Source organism: Ambystoma mexicanum, chromosome 11 (genome assembly GCF_040938575.1).
Source record: "Ambystoma mexicanum isolate Mex_15411 chromosome 11, UKY_AmexF1_1, whole genome shotgun sequence".
Lineage (NCBI taxonomy): Eukaryota > Metazoa > Chordata > Amphibia > Caudata > Ambystomatidae > Ambystoma > Ambystoma mexicanum.
In genome coordinates this window covers 41508547-41531946 of record NC_090934.1, presented here as the reverse complement: position 1 = coordinate 41531946, position 23400 = coordinate 41508547, and the positions used below count along the sequence as shown (strand labels likewise).

At 44.9% G+C, this 23400-nt stretch overlaps 1 protein-coding gene across 2 annotated transcripts in view; it reads right to left on the bottom strand.

The window, feature by feature from the left end:
* Positions 1 to 23400, bottom strand: part of SPOCD1 (SPOC domain containing 1) — a 948037-nt gene that overhangs the window by 331356 nt on the left and 593281 nt on the right. For both annotated transcript variants that reach the window (XM_069622501.1, XM_069622502.1), the window contains one exon: positions 21112 to 21226. In XM_069622501.1, coding sequence (XP_069478602.1) covers positions 21112 to 21226 — 115 coding nt within the window. The remainder of the gene's footprint in view (positions 1 to 21111; positions 21227 to 23400) is intronic.

The window sequence follows — 23400 nt, the reverse complement described above, 5'->3', positions numbered from 1 at the left end:
CCGAGAAACGAGAGACACCTCCAGAGTGAAAGAAAGTACAGAAAAAACTAGGACTTAAAGAAAGGAAAAAAAAAGTTTAGCAAGTAGGCTAAGTACAGGAAAACTAGCGTTGGAAGTTCTTGCGAGAAAAACGACGATACAACGCATCGGTACTCTGATGCGTGTGACGTATATACGTCGCAGCAGCTTTGTTGGAACTGAAGCATAGACCGCTGAATGGCACTTCTTGCTCCATATTAGGTGTGTCTCCATCGGTTCCATATCTTCCATGGCTGATTCATTACAGTACGTCTAAATTATTGCACGTTGAAGCTGAGTCAATAGCGATGCAGTATAATATGTAATGCCAGAATATTAGCCAGCACAGTCAAAGGTAACAAGGCATTGGATAGTCGGGTCTAGTGGAGCTTGCTAATCGTGATGATTGTGTGTCTTGTTTTGGGCGGGCCAGAAGCAGATACACAAGTATTTGCGTTAGTAAATAAGGAGGCTAATAGTTGTTTACTGAGCAAGGCATATGAACTATCGGCCACGGAAAAGAGCCTGCCTGTGTAAACTGCTCATTAGTAGCACAGACCGTTATGTTTTACATGTAGCCATGTGGACATTATGAGTAGGATAAGTGGATCTTTGGCTGTATTGCTTAAGGGGACAACAGTGTGTATAAGGTAACACAATGGATTCTGGCTAACAGTTGTAGGCAACAGCACATTTAGATAGGCAAGACAAGAGGAACTTACTAGTAAGAGTACGTGTGCGTCTAATTCTAGAGCAGAAGAAAGGACACATGTTACATTGGGGTATAACGGGCTAACTGACGCTTAACACAGCAGGGCATATGAGCCACAGGAAGAAGCAGGCATGCGTAAATTGCTCATTAATAAGACAGGAGCGCAATGTCTTATACTTTAGACGAATGCAAACTTCACACAATTATAGTTAACAGCGCATTTAGATAGACAACACTAGAGGAACTTACTAATCAGAGTAAGTGTGTGTCATATTCTAGGCAGAACAAAGGAAGGTACACATATTGCATTAGAGTATGAAGGGCTAAGCGACGCTTACACAATGATACATATAAGCGATCAGCCAAGGGACAAAGCAGGCATGCGTAAATTGCTCATTAATTACACCGGAGCGCACTGTCTAATGCTTTAGGCAAATGCATGTTTTGATTAGAATGGGTAGATCTTTGGCTTAAAGGCGCAAGGGGACAGCATCACTGCTGCGTAAGGCGGAGCATAGATGCAATTCTTGCATATGTGCCACACGACAGGGCATGAGTAGTTATAAAGTAGGGGCATAGGTTGCATACAATTGTGCACACAATTCTGGATAGTGTTAGTTGTGATTAGTACCTTGGATTACTTGCAGAAGTAACAGAAAGCCCATAGTCTTGGAGGAGGATAGTTGACAGGAGCTAGGAAGTTGTTGGGAAATGTTGGAAGCGTTGATGTGTTTGTCGACTCTCACCTCCAGAGAGTGTTAGAGGCTGAAGTGGAGTGTAGAGCAGGTCGAGAGGAGGCGTCTCTTGTTCAATGTCCGATGAGATGGGGGTGGCCATGGCACGGCCTCCAGATGAGGCCACACACAGGCGATCAGCCTTTTAAGCCAGGCCTTTAGAGATCAGGCCAGCTTCTGCCTTCCGGTTCACCCTGGGCGGTGAAATATAGCAGGAGACCCAATCAGGCTTCGGGGCTCAGAGCACAGGCGTTGCTAGGCAGTGTGATAACAAAGCATGGCGGCGGCCATCTTAATTCTCTCTACGACTTTTTCTGAACAAAAGGCAGCTGATTCAACAACGCTGGCGCATGAGAACATGGTCATCTCTCGTGGGGTGACACAAAGGTTCCAGGTGGGTGTGTGGTGCACCTGCGATCGCACTCTGTGTTACCTTACATTTGGTGATTGTCGGCGATATCAAGCAGGTCGGGTAGATTTAAAGCGAGCTGGGCTACAGCCCTCCCTCTCCTCCCTCGTGGACAGTAAGCCTGAAAGACAATTCACAGGTTTTATGAAGTTTTTTCTGGGTCCCAGTGCATCCCACTCTTTCCCTCTCGTCTCCCTTGGGATTTTCCTCCCTAACCCAGGCGTTCATAGCCCTTGTTAATTCTACTGAACGGTAGCCCCTAATGTCTAACAGCTACCTTCAGCTAGAGGGTTCTCCCTAAAGGCTATCTATCTATTCCTTCAGGGACTTCCCAATTGTGCCTGCACTAACCAGTTGTCTTTGCCCTAATGGGAGTTTGGGATAGAGCCTTGCACTTACTCAGTTGGACTCAGGCCTGCTCACTAACACCCACACAGTAGTTCAAAAAAGTACCTGAGCACACAATACACACTATTAAAATGCACAGTGTATGTAAAAAACAAAAACAGTCATATCTTTGAGGACCCTCCTCAACCCTATACTTTAAGAACAGCCATTTTAGGCCCACGTCATGGTTGCCCTGAACAAAGGAAAATGTAAAATACAAAATGGCAGAGAGGAGGCCTTAAAAAAATATTTTGGGGGGGTGGCCTGGCTGGAGGCTGATGGTGGTGTGAGCCCGTTAGATACGTTTAGCTGAGGAGAGGAGAGAGGAGAAATGAGATGAGCGCCCGCTCCCCCCGGTAGCAGAGGCCTGACGAAACCATGGCGGGAGCTGCGGGGTGGGTGACTAAGACGGTGTCCTCAGTCTGAGAGGCTACATTAGTGGAAGCTGGGTGTAAGTCTCCCTCCTCAGCAGTAAGGGGGGTTCTGGGAGTTTCTCTCTATCGGCCTATGTCCCGGGTTTGAGTCCCAACCAGAGTCTTTAGCTCACCATCCTTTCACAGAAGAGAAATGTCCACTACATATCAGTCTTTGTCCTGACCAAGGGCAGTCCAGCACCGAAATGCCAGGCAATTCTCTTCTGAACAAGAGTACGAACAGCAACCCCAGAAACGTGTTTCGGCCTGGCTGGGCCTCATCAGTAAGGTGGAGCTGTGCCTCTCTAAAACAGCGAGCAAGGGTTCCATGTCTGCATTACCCTAGTAACTTAGGGTGAAAACCCAAAGCTAATTAATATGCATAAGTAAGGGGGGGTTCTGGGAGTTTGTCTCTACCGGCCTATGTCCTGTTACTCTACAACTAGACGGGTATGGACTGGGAGGTGGAAGTTGACTTACACTTTGTTGGCGGACCAGGCAATATGCGCCACCACCACACAGAGAATTACCCATTACTTCCAAGAGAACCTTACGGGAGAGGTCTCATTGACGGGGGTATGGGAGGCTTGGAAGCCAACGCTGAGGAGGGAGCTAATCAGTTTGGCGTCATCTCGGAAAAAAATCCTTACAGCCCAGCATGATCGGGCTGAGGGGGCAATCTAGGAGTGGGAAGCTCAATATCAGGTAGACGTAGCTAGGAGAACATACATGAAGTTGCAGGTGGCGAGGGTGGAACTAAAAGTGTGTGAGCGGATGACATCTCCCATAAACTTCTTTGGACAAATACATTTTACTACAGCACCTCGAATAAGGTGTCCTGTATTCTGGTTTATGAGCTTCTAGTACAGCAAAAAGGCACTACGTTTGGTGGACTGAGGGACACCAAAGGCTGGTTGCACGATGATGAACCTGCTAAAATTGGCATATTGACACAGTATTATACTGAATTGTTTGCAGCAGACTCTCTTAATGGCCTACAGCAGGACGCATTTCTGCTGGATGCCCTCCTCCTCCAAATATCTGAAGAACACACTCAGAGACTGGAAACGACTATAACAGTAGAAGAGGTTACACAAGCTATTTGCGCCCTCCCTAGAAACAAAGCTCCAAGCCCGGATGGGTTCACGCCCTGTTTTATAAAAAATTCTCTGAAGTCTTCTCTCCCACAACACAGCAGCAGCATTTAATTCCTACATGGAGACTGTGTCTATTACACCATCAATGGGGGAATCAACACTAACACTGTTCAGTAAACCTGGGAAGGACCCTACACTATGTTCCTCTTTCCGACCAATAGCATTCATAAATTATGATGCCGGATATTCTCAAAAGTGCTAGCTACACGCTTAGCTGTGGTACTCCCTGGTGTAGTAGCGGCGGACCAAACAGGCTTTGTTCCTGGGCGCCAAGCATTTGATAATATTCGTCGGACGGTGGATATCTCGGCCTGGGCACGGAAACATAACAGTCACTAGCTTTACTTTTAATCGAAGCTGAGAAAGTGTTTGATGGCGTCGATTGGGGGTATTTATCTAAGGTATTCTTAGCGTTTGGCCCGCGCTCTAGTAAATTAGTGCTGGCTAATTTTGTCCTCCCTTCTACCCGGATCAAGGTAAATGTGGTCCTCTTGAACCCAGTTAACTTGCAGAGGAGAGCCCGGCAAGGGTGTTGTTGTGCCCCCTCCTCTTCGCCTTAGCAGTGGAACCCCTGGCCTGTTTGGTGCGTTCTTCTAGGGATATTCTCGGGGCGGAAGTGGCGGTCTACCAACACAAGCTAGCGCTCTATGCCGATGACCTCCTTTTCTACATGCGGGACTCCTTGATCTCATTGCTCACATCATTTCACTGCTATACAGATTACGAGAGGTCTTGGGCTTCAAGATTAATTATTCAAAATCAACGATCCTCAATATAAAAGAATCACAGGAGATGGTTGAGCATCAGAAATCCAACTTCCCATTCTTATGGGCCTACCATTCTATTAAATATGTGGGTGTTCACCTCACAGAGAAGTATACTGATCTATATGCAGCCAATATACTGCTACTATTTGCTGGGGACAAGCAAGATTTAATGAGATGGGGTGCCTCTGAAATCTCCTGGTTGGGCAGAATAACAGCAATTAAGATGACTCTATTGCCAAGACTATTGTATATATTTCAAGCGTTACCAACCTGGATCCTCAGGGCAGCATTGAAAGAATTGCAGACACATATTTATTTTTAGATTCATATGGCCAAGAAAGTCCCCCAGGGTTGCTAGACATACGCTCATGACAGCAAGGGGGGCGGGGAGGGGATTAGTGGTACCCGATATTGAAAGCTATCTCTTTGCTGCTCAAATTGCGCCTGTCCTAGAGAGCCAGGCTACAGAGAATGACCCAAAGCACTGGGTCGCCATAGTGCATGATGCCCTGGAGTCCCCCTTGCATCACTGGTTTTGGATCTCCCAGAGGGTAAGAAGATTGGGAGCGAGGGGGCTCTCAGCAACTAGTACCAAGTTGGAGTACTAGGACAAGGTTGTTCAGCGATATGCTACGACTACCTCCCGCTCTCCCATGACAGGGATATGGGGAAATGGCGAGTTTCCTCCCGGGATTAAGCAAGGGTTTTCTCCTTCTGTGGTCAGAGGGTGGGTCGAACAGATATTTCGCTATAACCTCCCTCTCATGTTTGACCAATGCAAACAGGCCTGTCTGGTCAACGATTTGGATAGATACGGATATATTCAACTGCGACACTGGGTATCCTGATCAAATGTCACAATCCAGGGGAAGCGGGATACAACCCTCTTTGAGGATCTATTTGTAGGCGATCCTCCAGCAGAGAGCCTCGCAACCCTATCTAAGGCGTTGAACTCCAGTAGATGCAAAGCCCCACACGGGTACACGTCTAGATGGGAGAAGGATGTGGGACGGCTCATAGATGAGCAAACATGGTACAACCTTTGGACAAGGACGGGTAAGACATTCCAGGCGGTCCAGCTCACAGAGAACTGTTTTGGGCTATTGTGTCATTAGCACTTGACTACAGAACGGTTGCACAAAATGAACCCAGAACTTTCCCCCCAATGTTGGAGGTGTGGGACGTTTCCTGGCTCCTTTTTTCATATGTGCTGGGTGCGCCCCCAAATCCAAGGGTTCTGGAAGAAAGTGGTCGCCCAAATTAAAGAGATCTGTGGGTTTGAGCTTGAACTTGAACCTTTGGTATTACTATTGGGCAACAAAGACTCCCAGTGCCATTACACACTGGGAGCAAGAAGCTCTTGTTTGGTTACTCATTTCTTGGTTGTGGAAAGACTGGTTATAGCAAAACACTGGAAGGGCCAGGAAGAACCAGATATTAGGGGATGTTGGGAACGAGTCTGGTATGTAGCCGCCATGAGCAAAACTGAAGGGGCAATGCAGGAGTGGATGCCGCAATTCCTATCTGACTTCGCACCACTAATTACATATGTAAGTTAACACGATAACCCCAATATCCATCTAAGGCCTCACGAGTTGGCATCATTTTCACTGATATAAGTTACGGAATGCGACTTAAACCGCAAGCTGACACAACCAGAGGTCACTCAGATTTGCACTTGAATATGTTCTTTGCATGTTTCATAATTGATGTGTATTTTATTCATCAAGTGTTTGCTATTATTTTTATTTGTATCTTTTATTTTCATTGCAATGCACAGTTATCATGTTTATTTTTATTTATTTTTTTTATTTTATACGGTTTATTACAAACCTTTAAAATATGATTACATCATCGAATCCACACAACATAACATAAACATTTTAATTCAACAGCTTGTTGCAGTTTTACTCAGCAGTTTTTTCCGGCCGTTTGCTTAAGCAGTTTCCTTTTCAAAGCTATTTAATTTCCACAATATCTATAAAAAAGGTAAGGGCAAAAGTTAATTTCCTATCTGTCTCATCAAACGAGATTTGCCACCACTCGTCAGCATTTAGGAAGGGTCTTTTGTTGATCAAGTCTCCGAGACAGCTTGTTCGTTCCCTTGTGAGGGCTGTGCATAGCAAAGTAAGATGTGTTAACATCTCCTCACATAGCCCACAGAATCTGCAGATCTTTGTCATGTTTTTATTTTTCTGCCATAAGCTTTTTCGCTCTTGTGTCTTAAATAGATTCAATTTGAATTTAAAGTATAAATCACGCCGCTGCATCTCTGGAAATAATTTTAGGTAGTTTGGGATTTCGTTGTATGCTCGTTTTTCATGTGGTACATTTTCCATCAATTTGTGCGTTCTTCTTTTCTCTTCTGTTGCGATCCAGTCACTTCTCCATAGGTATTTTTTCACCAAGTTTGGGTTACTGTGTAAGGTTTTGGTATCAGTTTCAAGATTCTTTAAAATCATCTTGCAGCTCTCCACCCATGAGGTTAGCACATTTAGTTCCTTGGAGTTTTCAATGTTTTTTAAGATCTCAAATTGAATAGGAGTATTTATGTTGGTTATTTTCGAGTATAGATTTAGCGTGTTCCAGCAGATTCTGGCGTGAATTGATATTAGGCCGAGCTCATATCTGATGCACGCCGTCGGAGTACCTTGGGGCAGATGTAATACCTTGGTCCAAAAGGTATTTTCAAGGGAATTCCACAGCTTCCATGAGGCCCAAAATGCACATTCAGCTCCATATATGAGTGCTGGAACTGCTTTTTGTTTGTAAAACGCCAAGGCTGGGAGTAGTGAGTATTGTCCATATTTTTTATGGATAATGCATGCTTGATTTGCCAATTGTTGGCATTTAGATTTAACACTAGCAACTCAAGGTGTGTCATTAATGCTTGAGTTGATGATCATTCCTAAGTATCTTGTCGATGGTGTGCTTTGAAGGAAAGTCTTTTCTAATGACCAGCGGAATTTACTTACTCTGCCTTTGCTTTTGCTTCTAAGATTTTCTAGCACGAGAATTTCAGACTTTGCCGTGTCAATGGTAAATCCGTTAGTTTGAACATATCGCTCTAGTGCATTTAGTTTTCGTTGCAGGCCTATAGGAGTAAGATCTAATAAAATTAGATCATCTGCGTAGAGAAGGCGGCTTATTTGCTGACCATTTATTTTTGGTGGGAATGACTGGATCTGCTCAAGAGTGACATCTATATCAGAGAGAAATAAATTGAAAATTATGGATTCCAATGGACACCCCTGCTTGACTCCACAGTGGGTAGGTATGGCATCCGATAATTTACCAGCTCTGTCCAGTCTAATCTGTATATTAGTTTCAGTATGTAATTCGCGTACTGCCAATATAAGACTTATGGGACATTTCCAAGCATGTAATTTGGCCCATACCTTTTCTCGAGGAATACTATCAAAAGCATGAGCAAAATCTATGACAGCGATGTATATTTTTTTGCCCGATCTTATCGTTTCCATTTTTAGACTGTTGACAATTAGCAGATTCAAGGCACACCCGACTCCTTTAACGAATCCTGTCTGCCTTGGGTCCAGTTGGTTTGTAGCGTGGATCCATTGGTTTAATTTGTGTGTTAGCATTGTTGCGTATACCTTTCCCAAGACATCTAGAAGTGCTATTGGACGGTAGTCCTTCGGATTTCTTCTATCTCCCTTTTTGAATATAGGGACTACAATAGCACTTTTCCAGGATTTCGGGGCACAGCGTGAGGTCGCAATTTTATGGAAGAGTACATGACAGAAGCTGGCCCATTCATCGGGATTCTGTTTTAATATGTGATTGCTCAGCCCATCTGGGCCCGGCGCTCTTGAGAGATTTAGATTTTTGATGATTGTTAGAATCTCATCATACTCAAAAGTTAAGTCCCACGATGTTACGGGTGCAAATTTTGGCTCTTTTGCATTCTCTTTCTTACAATATACATTTGTATAATGAGTTATCCAGTCTTTTTCTTTTACTGCATTTGTCATAGTTCCTTGTTGCGAGGTACCATGTTGGTTAATGACACTCCAGAAGTCTCGCGTGTTTGTTTTATCGAGCTTTGATAACATCATTTCGGCATCGCGTTGCTTCACGATCGACTTATGGGACTTTAACCAGTTTTTACACATTTGCATAATGTGTTTTTTTTTGCTTTGTTTTTCTGGAGTATTCGTTATTTGTATAGCTCGTATTTGTGATCTCATTTTACGTTTTTGTTTTAGAATCTCTAGATCAAATGTATGTTTTGGTACAAAGCCTGGTCTTTTAAGGCCATGATTTTTTACCTTGAATTGCGCGAGAATATTCCAGTACATCTTTTTCAGAATTATACATAGCTGTAATGTCTTTAACATTTGAGTCCTCAAGTTTGAAACGGAGTCTTGAAGAATCAATGACAACATCATGTTTCCAATAAGCTCGGGATTCTGATGTTATATTGGCCAGAGTTATTTCCACCAAGTTGTGGTTGCTTTCTTGCTTTTCGTGGACTTGTATGGTCTTTATTCTCCAGTGCAAAGTCTCAGATACGAAGAAGTAATCTAAAATGGATTTCTGGTTGTCTCTTCTCCAGGTCATGTTAGCTGGAATATCCCCAGGCGTATTTCCATTCAGCATATGCATCTTTCGTGCTTCCATCTCTATACACCATTGCTTAGCTGTGGTAGACTCGCTCGTGTGCTCTGATGTATTATCTTCTATGCACTTGATGTTTAAGTCACCACAGAGTATAATGTTAGACGCATCAACTTGCTCATTGATTTCGTCGAGCAATTGCGTTATCATGTCAATAACGCACGTTGGTTTCATTGTTTTATGTTGCAAGTAGATGTTAATAATATGGATTGAATCTGTAGCCCTTTGATCTTCATCTTGTTTGTACATGTGGATCACTTGTATGTACGCGTTTACATTTATATCTTCAGTTATCTTGTATCCTAGTTCTTTCTTGACCAGTGTAATTAATCCAGCCATCGGTCTTCTTTTCTCGTTTTTAATGGCTGGGTTAAAACAGATATCATATGCGTCAGAGATTGGAGGATCGGTCATACAGGTTTCCTGGAGACATATTATGTCTAGGCCTTTCATCCACTCCTGTTGTAGAAGATGTTTGTATCCTCGTGTATTCCATGATCCACAGCTAATTGTTGATTTAGCTGGAACGGCCTGGCGTTAATTTTTTCTATTAGATTTTGTCAATGCATCCGGGATCCAGCTCCAGTTTTTTAGATCATCATCGTTCTCAGGCAGCAAAGATCTTGTATTACTGTCCTTTCTTTGGTTGTTGTTACATATGAACATGATTTGGATTTGTTCTTTCTCTACTTGTATTTCTACGTCTTTGTTGTGTACAGTTTCACTTGTTATTGAGTTGTCGGTTAAGGAATACGTTCTTGCCATCTTCTCATTGTCTAAATCTTCATAATTTACTTTCACTTTTTCTCTTATCGGGGATGGCATATTTATGTTTGAATTTTTTGTTCTGTTGTTGATTCGGTCTTCCTTCTTGTTGACTTCAAAGATATCAAATCCTAGCGAGAGTAAGGCTGCCGTTGCATCTAGGAGGATGTCACATACTATTCTAGAGTCAAGATGGAGCTTTACTTTATCGTTTTCCGGTTCTTTGAAGAATTCAACACATTTAATGTCTCTGGATTCAATTGTCCTTAGCACCGGGACGTAGTGAAAGAGTTGTAGGACATTTGTACGGTTCAACGTTAAACCGTCTTTTCCTGTAAATGTCCGTTCTAAACCGAGACAATATTTAAATAGAGGTTTTCGTTCCGGTTCCTGTTTACCATTCTGCCGACTGTTCTTTTTATAAGCATGTTCAGTTTGAGCTCTTTGGGAAGGAGGGATCCACGCTGGGCCATTGGAATTGTTCTCTGAGGCGCATTGGCTAACTGCGACATCTCTGGTTTGAGTCGCAACTTTCTTGTGCATGTATGGACTTATGGATCGACTAGCTCTCTTGGGCTGGTCACTGATGTACGACTCTTTACAAGCTAGCTGATTCCGTTTCTCCTCCATTGTTCGAAACACAGGACTGCTTTCATTTACCTTCTTGCTTTTTACGGTGTTCATTACTGGCACCATCACGCATACACGCGCTTCTGTTATATCCTGACCTTCCCTTGTGGACGGGACATAGACAGTTTCATTTGTTTTGTCTTTGGCTTCCTGCGTGGCCTCCAGAGCAGGGTTGTCGTACGGTTTCGGTTGATCACCGACTACGATGTCCTCTGAGCTCTTCGTTTCGCTTACACCTGCATCTTCATATATCGATAGCTCCATTAAATCGTTTGAGTTTTCCTTATCGATAGTTATATTTTTACAGCTTTCCTGTTGTTTTTTGTTTTCTTTCATTCCAGTATTGGGATCCTTCACCTTTTCTACTGTATTATCTTCACCTTGATTTATTGTAAAGCTCACAGTTTTTAGGTTTCGTAGAAACTTTCTTGAGCTATTGGTAGTATTATTTTTTTTCATAACTTGATTTTTGGTCTTTTTAATTTGTGCAGTATTTGCACGCTTCGATCTTGCAGGTTGTTTAAGTGCATTGAAGATGTCAAACAGAGTCTGTTCAGGTGGCTTAGTCGTCAGCTTTTCAGGTGTCAGATTTATTGCGTGTTTCTCTGTTATTTCAGGTTTATCCTTTGAGGATGTGGAAGGTTTTTGGTTATCTGTATTAGCTCCATTTTCTGCTCTAGTAGATAACACAAGTACGTCTTTAAAGGAGAGGCTTATACCTGACTCCTGCGGCTGAATCCTGGTTTGTTGCTGAATTTCATTGATGGTCGGTGTGTTCTCTGTGGCTGGGTCCAGATTGTCTCTTGCCACACTTAATGGTTCTTGTATTGTCAAATCAATCACTTTGGGTTCTGCAGTACTTGTTTGTTTGTTCATTGGACTCATAGTAGTTGGTTCCCCATGAAGATGTTCATTTGTTACTTCTTTTTGTGGAACGGGTACATCCGTACTCAGATTGCTGTTTACACACATCTTTTTTGGTATGGGATTAGTTCCTTCGGTACTTTTTTCCTGTTTTAACAGGGAGAGTGCTTCTTTTGCAATTTCAGCCAATAGCTTTTTATCTTCAGTATTGTTCCGTTTTTGTGTTGCTAGTGTGGTTATCATTCCATCAATTTTCTGAGCAAGTTCTTTATAACACTGTTTGTCATGTCTCGTTTCTTATTCGATGCTAATTAGCTTAGAATTCATCAAAGCGATCAAAGTAGTTTGATCCTTTATTGTTTCATTTAAGTGCTCATACATTTTCAGGAATGGCGAGATGGTCATTGACATTACGGAGGACAAGGCAGGCAATAATTCTTTTATGTATTTTTTGATTGTGTCCTCCAAATGATCAGATGTGTCTCTTTGCACATTCTGCATTCTGTGCTTAGTTTTGTAATACGTTCTTCTGATTTTGGGGTACTCACGGTCCATTATAGAGGACTCCGTACTGGTTTCGTCTGAGGAAGTAACCATTGCGGACTTTGCAGTCTTAGTGTTATTCGACACTTGTCGTTTATCAGTTTCATTGATGTTTATTGATTTGTCTGTAAGCGCCTTTTCAGCTGGCTCCATGTCAATTTGAGCTTGTCTCAACCTTTTTTGTGAGTCGAGAATCTTCGGAGACTCACTGTCCATTATTCTTCTTCGTTTCATTATTCCACTTGGCCATATGGATGTGGTATTTGTCTGAATGATCCGTTGTCTAGTGTACTCCTCCTCGTTGCTTATGTTTTGATCTGTGTTATTGTCATCATGTTGTACACCTGCCTGGGGTTCATCGTCTTTGCACCTATTAGCGTGTGAATTAATATTGTTAGTTATCTCGCTTGTGTTCAGCATAGAAAGGTTTGGATTTTGATCTTTTCGTTTTTGGTTGATGTGAGTTAGATCCATTAATATTTTGTTCACTAATTCCAATGATTGTCTTCTTTCTATCTGATCCTTGTGTTCTAGCTGGACTATGAAGGGAGAAATATTTGCTGACGGCTCAGGAATCATTCCAAACGAAGGGTCTGGATCTAAATTGGCAGAGAAAAAGACCTCCGCACCACGTTCATCGGAACATGATTCCTTTGTATCTGTGGTGCTAAACTGTTCTCCAGTATGCGTATTGTCCAGAGAGCCTGCAGTTTATTTCTTGCCTCATGGCCAGGTCTAGTCCTTTTTTCGTTTCGTATTCCTGGCGATGGCTCCTCCCCTCCAGGCATGCCTTGAGGAGACACGCAGACCCGAGGGACACACCAGCCGGCATCTGACAGTCCGTGCACGCCCACACCCGCTGCCACCCGACCGGACGCCAGCAAACAAGGAGAGCCCGCGGACTCATACGTCCGGGCGGCAGGAGCCACCTCACCAGCCCCACCAGCGTCGGCAGCCGCACCAGCTGGCTGTACCAAGAACGAAGGGGCCGTGGCCGCGAAACACACACCAGCGGCTCCCACAACACCCACCAGCCCGGCTGCGACAGCGGGAGCCCAGCACTCCTCCACGCAGCCACCGCCAGCCAAGTCGGCGGACCCCAGCTCGCAATTAAGACTGGACTGCTCATTTTAGCAGTTATCGCAGGCTGCTGCATTTCATGTATTGCGTGTAGGTTCACTAAGTCCACTGATTCAGCTATTTCACAGTCTGCAAGTTCACAGCCCGCCTGTTCACAATTGTTACAGTTGTTACATCCTTCCATGTGGCAGTGCTCACACACCTGTATGTTTAAGTCAACACCATCACCATCACCGTGGGCTTGATCCGGTGCCTCTAAACATGGCAATCTAGTAGTGGCAAAGGTCATCAATTTAGGTGATATTTGGTTACTCACTTGTAGCTTGGAGACCATTAGGGGCGCCGAGAGGGAGCTCTTTCCCTCCAGTCGAAGGGCTCTCTTGCGCAGTTGCAGCCTGGTGAGGGGGTGAGGTCCAGCGAGCGGGCCAGTATGGGTATCAGGAGATTTGCCTCTGGACCACCTCACACTAGGTTTAATGGGCTGTTGTGTGGTTCCGGGTCCCATTTCCCACAGAACTGCCACAGAACTCCACAGACTCCAAGAGACTCTGCAGACAGCGCGGCCGCTCCGCCGTGAGTCTAGGTATTGTAGAATAGTTCCGCCTTCAGCAAGGAAAGAGAAGAGCCACTGGTCACTCCAAGAGACTCTGCAGACTCCGCGGCCGTGAGTCTGGGTATTTGTAGAATAGTTCCGCCAGCCAAGAAGACACACAAGATCTGCTTTTGCTGATGCGGCCTGGAAACGACTAACACCAACAAATCTGGGTTTCAACAAGATCCCAGTGCTTCTCCGGGAGTCTTCCTGACACCCAAGCTCGTACGCGGAGCCTGCTGGGAGCTGTAGTTTCATGTTTATTACCTGCTTTATTCCACCATGAGCACTACAGTAACCAAGTAGATGGATGTAATAGAGGTGCGGGCTTGTCATTCACACCATTATTGTCTTCTTTTCTGTATAAGTCCATTTATGATGTGCTTATATTTGGTGCAGAAAAGTGTTTAATTAAGTTTAATGGATAAAAAAAAGAAATTATTTGGTACCCCAATTGCATCTGAAATCTTACATTTAGGCACACTTGGTGAAGAAAAAATAAAATTACAGTTGCCTACAGCCTACTCCCTAAAAACTATGAAGGATGATGTAGTCTCCCTAAAGCAAAAATGGGATATCTGAGAAGTTTCCCCCTGGGAGAGGGAGCCTTATGGATGACCCATTATCATATACCTCAAATATGGCAAAAAGAGTTGCGATGGCAGGGAGATTTCAGGAGAAGACACTCTACCTGCCAAAAGTAAACTAGTGTGCCAAAAGAAAAACAAATAGGGGGAAAAACAAAAAGTTGAGGGGCCCTAGAAAGTGGACTCTCACTTACCAATTTGTTGAGAGGCTGAAGTCAAAGAAGTCAAAAAGAAGCTGTTCCTTGAAGCCCAACTGGATGAGAAGTCTGCTGCTGCAATATCTTCACTGTAATCTGAAAGCTGCCATGTTCTTCTGAGTACTGATCCAGATAGGACCTGCAAAGGAGACCTCTCCCTGAGCTACAAGGGACCATCATGCAAACTGCTACTCTTCATCGAAGTACCCTGGGAGCTAGACCTTTGTGCCTGCAGTCAGAAGAAGGGGGTCTTTGTTAGTCCTGAAGAGGAGTTCCTGCAAATCTCGAGTCGAAGAAGGACATTGGCGTCGCCCAGTGTCCGGAGATGAGTTTCATGACCTCTCAAAGCCGTTGCTGTCTACTGCCCACAAGATGGGGTACCCTTGCATAGTTCTGCTGGACATCCAGAGCTGCGAAAGTTCCAAACTGCCTCAGAACATTTCAAGGGACATCCATGCCAACATCACTAACCACTTTTTCCCGCCGGAGAGGGTCCAGAGTCGCTGAGTGAAGAGAGGTCTGTTGGTGGGTATCCCCCACCAGAAGCTAACCTAGAGGTCCCGAGGGTCCAGACTTGGTGAAGGTCTGACGTCGAGTGGTCGAGTCCAGGTCACCAGAAGCCGCCCAAAGGTCTGTGCTGTGGCTGCAGCACCAAAGAACCGAAAGTCGGAAAACTGTAAAATTCCGCAACCCAGCACCAAAAGTGACCTATGCACCTGTCGCCACCAGAAGTCATCGAAGGGTTCCAGGGGTCCTAATCTCATCTGCCAAGCCTTTAAGGAGCCCACAGCAAGTTTCATTTTCACAGGACTTCTACGGTCGGTGAAATCATCGACCTAAGGAGAGCACAGCGAAGAGCCAAACGGCGGTACTTCGCAAAGACTTTGGTTGCATTCTTCTTGCAGACTCAGCAGATACAAGCACCAGAAATACGATTACGGTGAGTAATGTATCCATTCTGGAGCTTGTGGATCTGCTTAGATCACATGCTTTGCATAGATTAGCGAGAAGTATCTGGAGAAAGAGGTGGGAAGTTAGAAGGTACAGCGGCAAAGAGATGTTTTAGGACCGCTTGTCCCACATGTTAATCTTCTTTAGAGTGTCTGTCAATGCCGTAATGCTGTGTGAAACGTATGGATAGAACTCCATGTAGCAGCGTTGCAGATGGCGTCCAGAGGGACGTTTGCAATGAAAGCCAAGGTAGCTCCTGTAGGTCTGGTAGAGTGTGCCCTTGGGGTGAAAGGTAGAACTTTCTTGGATAGGGAATAGCAGAGTTGTATGCATTTGACTATCCATCTGGAGATGGCGCTCATTGCTATGTGATCGCCTTCTCTACCAGGCACTATGGAAACAAAGAAACAACATTCCCAAATAAAATGTTTGGCTCTATTGGCATGTTTAAGGGGTTTGCTTGAGTCTCAAGCTTAAACCTTGACTGCCTAAACCAAGGCATGCCGCTTAATAAGCAACCCATCCGCTATGATGCGTCCTCCGTTATCCGCTGCATCTAGATTGTTTTTCAGAATACAGTTGGAGATTTGTTTGCCTTCTGATATGGTTTTAAGCAGTTGAATCTTTAGTGGCTCTTGGACAGTTTCTAGTTGTTGTTCCAGCTCATCCCATTTATGGCAGCCGTAACTAGCCAACAGTGTCGTATTGTTAGCAATTCTAGTCTGATATTCTGTAGAGGAAGCAATCTTTCTCCCAAACGTATACATCTTTAAAATCTCCTTGTCTGGCGGGGCTTATGCCGACGCCAGGGGAATGCCTGCCCTTTTTCTGGTGGTGGTGACCACTAGAGAATCTGGTCTGAGCTGGCCCCTGATATACAGAGGGTCAGTGGGCACGGCTCTGAATAGCTTTTTCTATCCTAGGATTGACCTTCCTTGTAAGATTAGGCATTAGTAGGACGGTTGGGTACGCCTCTTGATTGACTGCAGGAGAGGTATAAATTGGGTGGCGGACTTCTTGTCCCCCAGGATATCCTCCACAAAGTCCTTATTGACCTGTATCTCCACATTGTCGATATTGAAATGTTGCGCCGCCTTTATTAGCAGGTTGTTGTACTGGAGTTGGATGTCAACTGGCAAATCTGCTACCGGCTGGTCCTGAGTGTCTGGCGACTGCACTATGTAAATGCTGCCATCATCATTGTCGTAGAACTGGTCTTGGTGATAGAGGTCACCCTGAGACCCTGCTTGGTTGTCATAATATGAGTCCTGAGATGGGCCTTGGTATCAAGTGGTGTCTTGGAATACTGCCGAGTCCTGAATGCCTAGAGCAGAGGTGCTCGGGAGTGGCTCAAGGAGAGTCTTTTTGGCAGAGGGTGACTCTGCTAATGCCCCTGCCTGTGAGACGTTTCTAAGAACTGTCAATTGGTCAGGGTGTTTGTCCATGAAGTCCACGAAACAGGTCATTCCACCCTAGAATGTTATTACATTGTTCTGGTGTAAAATGACATAGGGGTGGGAAGCCCGAGATGACAGGGCCCTGGGAAGGAGTGACATCTTTAGCAGTGGTGGGCTTGGAGGGAATGGTATCTGTATGGCGCATAGCCACAGAGAGGGTGTCTGTGATGTTAGACAGCTCTGTCTGGGTGTCTTTTTGGGCCAAGGGTGTCGACATTTTGTGTTCTATCAGTGATCTTGCCTTGAGTAGTGAAGCACTGACGTGTTTCTTGATTAACGTTTGAATTTTAGGTGCTTTTTTAGGAGAAGCTGAAATGCCTTTCACAGCCTGTTCTTCGGTAAAAGGCGGGCTTTTTTATATGTGGTGTTCGAACCGACCTTCGCTTTCGGATTTTGGGAACTACCATGAGGCAAAAACGTGCGTGATGGCCCAGAAGGCAGTGATGAACTTGAGGCTTTATCCCCAGTCACTGCATGGGCCTTGACGCTCGACAGTGTTGCCGAGAATCGGCCATGGGGTATGTCCTTAGCGTATCTGTGTTTATGTGTGCCTTGGCGCCGGGGTTCTTCTCCATCACAGGACCACCGGCCTGCTTCTCAGAGTCGGAGGCCTGCACTTGGGGTTCCAATGGATCCCGATCTCCCTCTGCGTCACTCATGACCCCGTAGCTGACCTCGCTGGAGTCTTCCGTCGCGTATATGGAGGCCTTGGCCTGCATGGCATGAGCGGGCCAGCTTTTGGTCTGCCGATCCTTTAGGCTTTTCGGCCGAAAAAGCTGACAGGACTTACAGTGCTTTTCGGTGTGATCCCTCGGGAGACAGTGATTGCACACTTGATGCGTGTCCTGCCACAGGAAATTACAATGGCAGGAGGGACAACATTTAAATGGGGTTATGTCCATTATGATTTAAAAGCGCAGCTGGGCGAAAATAGAAGAAAGGGAATGATGGGATAAACATTCTGTCACAGATTTCCCTCCTTCTCACCTGACTTCGATGTTTGCTGGAATTCTTGGAAGAAGTCTTCTTGTGTACGAATCGGGTTCTGTACAACCCCGAGCGAGCGTCTTCTGGTTCCAGCGTGCGTTCAGCGTTCAACGTCCAGGGTACCTGGAATCTCCGAGAAGTCCAGGAAACGAGGGAGGTGCACTCGGAGGCGATACACGAGATCAGGGATTCAAGGCAGAATAAGGAGGAAGGAAAGGTAGAGGGGGAAATCGAGGGTCCGGGAACCAGGAAACAAAAGATTAGTTACAGTGAACTACGGAGCACACGTCTAGCTAGAAGCGGTAGCGTTGAGACGTGCGGGGCCGCGGTCTCTTTATAGAATGTGCTACGTCTGATGTGGCTGGTGGAGAGCGTTCCATGTTAGGACGGCCATGTTGGAAGTACTAAGGAGTGCAAGCCCCGTTGTGTCAGGGACCAGGAAGCCAAAAGGGATGCGTTCTATGGATCATGACACATTCTCTAAAAGAAGTCAGTATAGAAAACCTCCCTCCTCTCTCCCTACTGTAATGGGCCGAAGCCCGAAGAGGCCTGTAAGGCCAGGTCTGGCCATCGATCGATCAGTCGTCGACGAGATACTATCACGCTAGGGATAGTATTACTAAAAACAAATCTTGTAATACTCTGCGACTTCTACTAGATGTCGGACTATGCAGAGCATGTGATCTAAGCAGATCCACAAGCTCCAGAAATTTTCCATTCTTTGAATACATATTCAACGTACAAAGTGTTATTATTTATATGTATATGTTTGGGTAGCAACCTTATTTTATACAAAAGAAGCTGTGTTATCAGCTAACATAGTGTGTGGACATTCTTTTGTGGGGGCTTTGCGGACACACTGGGCCTCATTAGGACCCAGGCGTTAAGGGGTTAACGGCGCTGTAAAAGGTGTCGGCGTCGTTAAACCCTTAATGCCTTACTACGAGGTCCCTTTGTGGGACCCGACCTTAACGGCTGGCCTAGACCAGCCGTTAAAGTAGGGGCCCGCAAAGGGACTCTCGAGGTAAGTACGGTACCGCAATTTGCGGTACCGTACTTACCGCCTTCCCCATTCCCATTATGCCCTATGAGGCAAAAATGGGAATGGGGAAGGGCCATGGTGGCATGGGGAATTACCGCCCTGCCAACCTTGGAATGGGGTGGTAATTACCCATTCCGCCCTGGCGGACTCCGGCATCGACTATGGTGCTAATAGCACCATGGTTTTCCGCCGGAGTCCTAATGAGGGCCCCTGTACTTAACAACCAACCTGCATCACCTCCTGAAAGCTTAAGCCTGATTACTCATCCATTGCTACCAAATTGCTCTGGCTGGGGTGCTCTGTGCCTTTACCCTACCATATAGAGGGAAAGAAGTACAGACACCCACCTCCAGTCTTTACACAGAGCAAGCAGTATGAAGCAGATGTGAGTCCTGGCACTCTGGCACTCCGTCATGAAGCAACAGAGCAAGCAGTATGAAGCAGGCTTAAGTCCTCAATGGCACTGCACCATGAGAGTAGGCAGCACAGAACAGACATCAATGCTGATAGAGACACCACCCAGGTTCTCTTTTCTTCATTTTCTTTCAGTTCAGCGCACAAGTGAAACATGTTAAGCTCAGGATGAGCGCTAAAATCATTAGGTTTTCCATGACAAGTGTTGGGGTGGTCAGGTATGTCCCCAACTATAAAGACGGCTTCATGTTGTGCGTGCCATATTTGTGACTGGGGGTGCAGCAAACTGGGGGCAATGTTGCATGTATCCAGTGTGGTTTAATGGCAATGGGATATGTTAGTGTTTTTGGTCAAACTGATACATGTTAGCTTTGCACGCATGTAGAAAGACAAATGCTAAAACTACCAAATGAAATATAAAACATGATAAACAAGGAGTTTTCATAACGCGCATGCAAGGAAGAGGACTGGTCATAGAGAACAAACAATGCATGCACACTTATATACATACACAGTGAATTTATAAAATGTACATGTAATGGCCCATTTTTACAAATGGATTAAAACACGGCAGTCAGAGTTTGACTTTGAGAAACTGGTTTTGCATAGTTTCTGAGGCCTTAGGATGGGTGAATAAGTAACTACGACCTTACCCGATGGTCAGCTCAACTAAAGAGACCGGTCATGGTTTTTATGCCCTGTTAGTATCGCAGAAAGCAGAGGTAATCTTAAGTACATGGAAGCATGCAGAAGGGTTTCAGCTATTTGTTTTGACCAGCAATAAAACCTGGGGTAAATTGGCACTCGAGGCTAAAGTGATTGAAATCCAGGAGGATCAATTGCATTCTCAGATGTGCTGTGCCTGATGAAATGGCAGTTATTTAGATTAGAATGTTTCAATGGGGCCAGTAAGCAGGGGTGGATGAGATCGCTATCGTCAGTTCAAAAAGAACCTGTTTACTCAGCCTCCTTCATATCGCTTGAAGTAGCTATGCACACCGTGTGCAATTATTTTTAAGCTTAAAGGGCTCAGGCCAGTTTTACTAGTAATGAATTATATTTCCACAGAAATGTTTAACTGTTTGATGATGTCATGATCTACCAGTGACGAATCCCAAGAAGGGGCGTGCTATGAATATGATCTGGAGATGGTATTTAAGATAACAAGTGGCCAATGATAATGGAAGAATTGGAGACAGATGGGATTTCTTTGTAGAGGCTTAGTCCAATCATGTGTGGTGGTGGATTGTAATAGAATATATGTGAGTGGTTTAACTGTTGCAAAATTGTATATAATGTGTCAACTTATGTGGTTCGTTGAGACTTGGGGGTTAGTTTGGCTCAATAGAGTCATCTAGCTGCTCCCCGGACAATTGTACAATAAACTTGCATTAAGTACAAAACGTGCACTCACTTCTTAGGTGGTGGGCCTGCTTTGGATTAAGGTGATTAGAGGCCCACCCCTACAGAAGTCACAGTTCAAGCAACATCAGACAAAGCGACAATGCTGAAAACCAAAACATGTACTTAGGGTTCACATAGAAATACGGACCACAGCAATCCCCCATAGTTCATTTAATTCAATCATGATCACATAACAGTGAGTGCAAAAAAGCCAGTTCATAACCAGCACTGGGGTAACCTAAAACCTACATCGCAAACCAACAAAGCATAAACAACGAGACATTTTAAGAAAATAAAATCTCATGGCAATAATTGTGGAGGGGCAAGGAAGCGAGGGGGGGAGACGAGTTTCACTTTTCTTACCAGACCAGATGAAGCAATCCGGAAGGGAACCTTTGTGCTGATTTGGCAAGTCTTTATTCTTCGATTTGGCAGGAAGATGAGCACCCAAAGCTTGTTCCTTGGCTAGTAGTGGGCCCTAAAGACACATCAAATCATAATCAGAAAAACTGTAGCCCAGAAAGTTGCCCTTCTTGCTCTCCGTACTTCCAAGTGGACACACCAAAATAGGACAATGGGCCTCATTACAATTTTGGTGCTATTTCAGCGGTAAATCCGCGGAGAGACCACCAAATGGAGTTAAGCTTACTGCCACTTAGTCTGGGAGAATTACCGCTGGATTACAAGTGGTGTTAGTCCCCATTAATTGGAGTCCTTAGGACTCCATAGGGATTTCGGAGGAATAACCGCTGGCTGTAATTCCGCCGATGTTGCTATTACCTCAGCAGGAAAGGTGGCGGGTTTATCTCCAGCTCATAGTTGTAGGGGAACCCTCCTCCTCTCTGCCAAATGTGTAGTTGGGCGGTACGGTAATGCAGTGGTAACGGAATTACTGCCACACTTTTACCCCACCGCCCAACTTGTTATGAGGCCGAATTTAGAAGCTTCAGAACAGCATGCATACTACAAACACCCCTGAAGAGGGATCCCATCGCCAGAATAGCAGGACCCACAGGCATCTATCTGTCAATAAAACTATGCATTGTATTTTCAGGATTGCTGCAGGTGATGATTCAGAACTACTAGCAGAGAGGGGGTAAGTGGAGATTCTGTGTGTGTACATGCGTGAGTCCGTGTGTACTGGAATGGTAGAGGGATGCTGGTCAGGAATCTTACACTGTAGCATTTGCACTCTGGCTCTTTGGATTGCACCCTAGTGGCTTCTACAAAGTGATGTTTTCTTCTTTTGTTCTTTGTAGAGTGTGGCTTGCACCCTGTTGATTTGCAATGCATGACATTGCTCCCGGCGAATCTGCACTTTCACACAGGCCCTTGCTGGTTTTGCTTAATGGCGTCTCTTGCAGATGGGTGTGGACGATGTTCTTAAAAGGTAAGCCTTCTGAAATTCACTGGATTGTATACATTGAAATTGTCATCAGATCTCCCCACTAACGCATCTTGCTAACCCTACTACCATATCAGTTGTTGAGGTAAAAGTTACCCTGGTCACTAAGCCCTCACAACTACATCTAACCACCACAACAATCAACTGCAAAAAAACTCAATCAACAGGCAAAGAACAGACATGCCTGTAAAAGCAAGGATCTCTGTTCACTTCCTGCGAATTGTCCACAACCATCACAATGAATTGAACAAGGAAATACAGCAGAACCAGAGCAGCTGCCAAAATTAGAAGCATAGAAGTAACTGTGCCTACCCCTCATGACAAAAGACAATTGCCCTACAAAGATTATGTATTAGACGCTGAAAGAAATTGTATCGCTTGATATTGTGCCTTTGTTCTTGGTTTTGGATCCTGCGCTGCGCTTTTGTATTATGTGATATGTATTTGCCCCTTTCGATAAAGCCTACACCTGTACCCTTTCCTAAAGTTACTATGGCAACTTTACACCCTGACCAGTATTATCATCGTGAATGAATCAGTAGAAATGTGTTTGTTACCCTTATGCATCATACACAGAGAATGGTTCAACGCAGCAGTTGCTATGTATGCTTACAGTTTCCTGCTTTGGTAGAGGAAGGGTTCCTGCTGCAGCAGTTGCTATGTATGCTTACAGTTTCCTGCTTTGGTAGAGGAAGGGTTCCTGCTGCAGCAGGTGCTATGTATGCTTACAGTTTCCTGCTTTGGTAGAGGAAGGGTTCCTGCTGCAGCAGTTGCTATGTATGCTTACAGTTTCCTGCTTTGGTAGAGGAAGGGTTCCTGCTGCAGCAGTTGCTATGTATGCTTACAGTTTCCTGCTTTGGTAGAGGAAGGGTTCCTGCTGCAGCAGTTGCTATGTATGTTTACAGTTTCCTGCTTTGGTAGAGGAAGGGTTCCTGCTGCAGCAGTTGCTATGTATGCTTACAGTTTCCTGCTTTGGTAGAGGAAGGGTTCCTGCTGCAGCAGTTGCTATGTATGCTTACAGTTTCCTGCTTTGGTAGAGGAAGGGTTCCTGCTGCAGCAGTTGCTATGTATGCTTACAGTTGCTTTGGTAGAGGAAGGGTTCCTGCTGCAGCAGTTGCTATGTATGCTTACAGTTTCCTGCTTTGGTAGAGGAAGGGTTCTTGCTGCAGCAGTTGCCACTCCAGTTCTTTGCTTCATGGTGTTATGCTTTACACATTTCTATTTTTCCTCCTCCTCTTTGTATGCTC